Genomic DNA, 3,798 nt, shown 5'->3' with positions numbered 1-3,798 from the left:
AGGTGATGCGACAGTTGAGGTGCGCCGGTCTCAGTGCGGTCTCAACCCCACCTACTGGGCAATTGTGGGCAACTGCGTGATTTCAAAATCAAATAACATTTTATTGGTCACCTACACATGGTTAGCAGATGTTATTGCGAGTGTAGCGAAATGCTTGGACATCTAGTTCCGACGTGCATCAATATCTAACAAGTAATCTAACAATTCCACAACAACTACCTAATACACACAAATCTAAGTAAAGGGATGGAATAAGAATATATACATATAAATATATGGCAGTTATATAAGCAGTTAACGAGCAGCATAGGCAAGATGCAATAGATGGTATGAAATAGAGTATATACATATGGGATGAGAAATGCAAGATATGTAAACATTATTAAAGTGGCATTATTAAAGTGACTAGTGATCAATTTATTAAAGTCGCCAATGATTTCAAGTCTGTTTGTAGGCAGCTCCGTGTTAGTGATGGCTGTTTTACAGTCTGATGGCCTTGAGATAGAAGCTATTTTTCAGTCTCTCAATTTGAATTTGAGTTCAACTTAGTGTAACACCCTGATCGGTTTCATCTGTCTTTGTGCTTGTCTCCAACCCCCTCCAGATGTCACCCATCTTTCCCATTATCCCCTGTGCATTTATACCTGTGTTCCCTGTTTGTCTCTTGCCAGTTCATCTTGTCTTACCAGTATGCTTTCCAGTCTTCCTATTTTCTCAAGATTCTGTTTCCTAGTTTCCCCGGTTCTGACCATTCTGCCTGCCCTTATCCCGAGCCTGCCTGCCATTCTGTACCTGCCTGACTCTGACCCGATTACGAACCTCTGCCTGCCCCTGAGCCTGCCTGCCGTTCTGTGCCTTACGGACTCTTCCCCGGATTACGGACCTCTGCCTACCGTTGACCTGTCTTTTGCCTGCCCCCCGAGTCAATAAACATCTGTGACTCTAGCTGTCTGCATCTGGGTCTTATCCTGAGTTCTGATACTTAGCAGAAGTATTTGAGTTAAGAATGCCTTGGAGCTGCGCATGGGTGTTTGTCTTATTCATGTATTGAATAGTATACAGTAACCCTACAATAGGCCTAGTTATAACAAACATGTAGGCCCAAAGAGTCCACACAAGCTGCATGGACAAAAATAATGTCCAATATAAAGAAAAAAACTATGTCTGTTGGCTTTTTTTGTTGTTGCTGCGTGTGATATTTTAATCAAGTATTGGTTATAGGCTACTGATCAGGATACTGTGCGCTTCTGCTGGCAAAGTCGATGCCATAACCAATTGCGTTACCACTGAGACCAGCTTTAGGTGAGTCTTTAATATCACCAGTAGCGCTGATTGAAATTGGCACATTGGTTTTTAAGGACACACCTTGAATACTTCCACCCATACCACCTCAGCACAGATGAGCTGATATAAGACAGGTAAATTACCAACCCTGGCGTTCATTGGGCATTGGGGGACGTCTGTATAACTGGATCATGGACTTCCTGTTCGATCGAGTCATATGGGTGAGGGTGGGGTCAGAATTGTCAACGTGGTTTGAAGTTGACAATGGTACTCCTCAGGAAAGTGTGATGAGTCCGGTGTTGTTTACCCCGGTCCCTGATGATATATGACATATTTAAGGAGGTAGAACAGGGAGTGTGTGTCTGCCTGTTTGCATGCGTGCTCACTGTGTTTATGGATGAGGATGCGTTTCAAAACAAGCAGTCAGTATGAGAGTGCACCACTTTATTAACGCAACCATTCCATCCCCAGAAGCCATATCACTGTGAACCATCCTTTTCATCTTGTGACTCAACAATGTGTGAGCTCTCCTTTTTCTCAGTGCAAAACTCTGCAGAGAGAAGAGAGGAGACGTTAATGAGCACTTGGACAAGGTTTAAATGAACACAGGACTCGGCCAACAGGGATCTATTCTAAACTGATGAATGACAACGTAAATGAATAATAACCTCTTTTTAAGCTTTAATATTGCAGGTAGAATGTGGCTTCTATCAATGTAATTGTCTGCATAATTTCCAATCCCCTATATATTTTTTTGGGTAAATATATATATTATTTTAAATATACAGTATATATTTGTTATATATTTTTCTTCAACCCTACCACCATAATACTAAATGTTGCCTGGTGTTCTTTTGATGAATAGGTTAGGGTTAATAATGACCTGTAACTCCATCATAGGAATACTGTGCAGGCTGAGGATACTGGAGGCATTCTGCTTGCTCCCGGAACTGTTTCAACTCTGCCTCCAGCAGTGTCCTGGTCTTCCCTGGAAATAAAAGAAGAAAGAAACTGGTTGAGTCTTTGACTTGATTGACCAAGGTTTCCACATATTTGTTGGGTAAATGTTGGTTCTGGCCATTGGAGGGATCTCAAAAACACACACACACACACACACACACACACACACACACACACACACACACACACACACACACACACACACACACACACACACACACACACACACACACACTTACCAAAGATATAGTGAGATCGGATATGCACTTCGCCCATGGTGGTATTGAAGTCCATGACGAGACAGTCAGGGCAGGATAGTAGGAAGTGTCCAGTGGAAGTTACATTATTCTCTATGTAAGAAAAAAAACACAGTAACTCACAGTAATTTAACAGCATATTTTCTATCAGATCATGGATGGCCTGCCAGTCAATAATGTTTGACTTACGTGAGATTTGCCAAATGTTTTTGGAAAAGGTCATGTTGGCAGAGGAGTCAAGACATTTTCCATCACTGGCAGAAGAAATGAGATAATCACTAGAAAGATATTTTTCTTAGAGCTGTAGAATGTCTATTCACATAGCATAGCAAATGACACATGACAAGTGGTTAGAGACAAGGCTGTAGAGAGTTACTATCACTTACATCAAGTTTCCCTGGTTCAAAAGGACCGTCTCGGTGTGTGAAGTGGGAAGGATTTCAATCCATGAGCTGTTGGTCTTTCTCAGTACTGCGTTGAACATCTCATGGTCCGAGAAACCCTCGATGAAGATCCACTTCCCAAAGATCTGTGGGAAAATGTATTGGTCTGTCATTTCATTTCACACATTTCCGTTTTATAGCACTATTTGTCTGTGAAGCACAGTGCCTGAGGGCAGAGGCTGTATTCTGCCTATAAGTTGGAGTCAAATGTCTTTTAAATTCCATTAGAGTCAATACAATACAGTTCTCATATTGGAAATCATCACTATTTCTAACATACCCCAATATCACTGTGGGCCTCTATTGAGGTCCACTCTATAGATAGGCGATGTACTCACAGTATGTTGGTCTTCCGACGCGAGCAGTTTCACCAGATGTCCACAATCCTTTGGTGCCGGTACTGCTGTTCCCACTGACAACAGAGCAAGGAGAGAGGCCAAGTAGAGGACACACATCATGTAGATCAAGGTAAACTGAGCCTTCAGAGAAGTAAGTTCTTAGCAAGAATGAAGCCTTGGTTGTCAATAAGCTGAAACACCAATTTATACAGAGGTAAGATGTGGAGTGTTTTAATATAATGTTTCTCCCCAAGTTACGTAATACTGAAGTTACCCAAATCGGCATGTGGCTGAACGCTAGGGTGCAGGGAAATTCCAAAACTACCCCAGTGACAGCAAGATTAAACCATTGGACCTCTACAACTATTAATTATTTATAGTTTGTTTGGTTTGGTCAAGGACCTATAGGGCAGCACCCCAAGAGGCACATTTTGACGGTGACTATGAACCTAATGGTGATGTGTATTGCTATTAGTATCAAAATATAAATTAGTCATCTGCGTTTATGGTTTAACA

At 41.7% G+C, this 3,798-nt stretch overlaps 1 protein-coding gene across 1 annotated transcript; it reads right to left on the bottom strand.

The window, feature by feature from the left end:
* Window positions 1-1,713: 1,713 nt before the first annotated feature.
* On the bottom strand, window positions 1,714-3,634 carry LOC139574293 (saxitoxin and tetrodotoxin-binding protein 2). The gene is made up of 6 exons (XM_071398732.1): window positions 3,283-3,634; window positions 2,888-3,030; window positions 2,691-2,755; window positions 2,484-2,594; window positions 2,168-2,272; window positions 1,714-1,834 (listed from the first exon to the last, which is right to left on the bottom strand). Exons 1-6 carry the CDS (start codon window positions 3,400-3,402, stop codon window positions 1,764-1,766), a joined length of 615 nt encoding a protein of 204 aa, XP_071254833.1. The 5' UTR covers window positions 3,403-3,634; the 3' UTR covers window positions 1,714-1,763.
* Between the last annotated feature and the right edge of the window lie 164 nt (window positions 3,635-3,798).

The sequence above is a fragment of the Salvelinus alpinus genome, chromosome 4 (genome assembly GCF_045679555.1).
Source record: "Salvelinus alpinus chromosome 4, SLU_Salpinus.1, whole genome shotgun sequence".
Taxonomy (NCBI): domain Eukaryota; kingdom Metazoa; phylum Chordata; class Actinopteri; order Salmoniformes; family Salmonidae; genus Salvelinus; species Salvelinus alpinus.
Note: the sequence above shows the minus strand (reverse complement) of the source record. Positions and strands in the feature narration are given on the sequence as shown.

Excerpts from the sequence above, each read along its gene's own strand:
- LOC139574293 (XM_071398732.1), bottom strand. The coding sequence starts at position 3,402 with ATGATGTGTGTCCTCTACTTGGCCTCTCTCCTTGCTCTGTTGTCAGTG. Across the intron at positions 2,595-2,690 it reads AAACATTTGGCAAATCTCAC|AGAATAATGTAACTTCCACT; the intron begins GTAAGTCAAACA and ends TTTCTTACATAG. Across the intron at positions 2,273-2,483 it reads CCGATCTCACTATATCTTTG|GGAAGACCAGGACACTGCTG; the intron begins GTAAGTGTGTGT and ends TTTTATTTCCAG.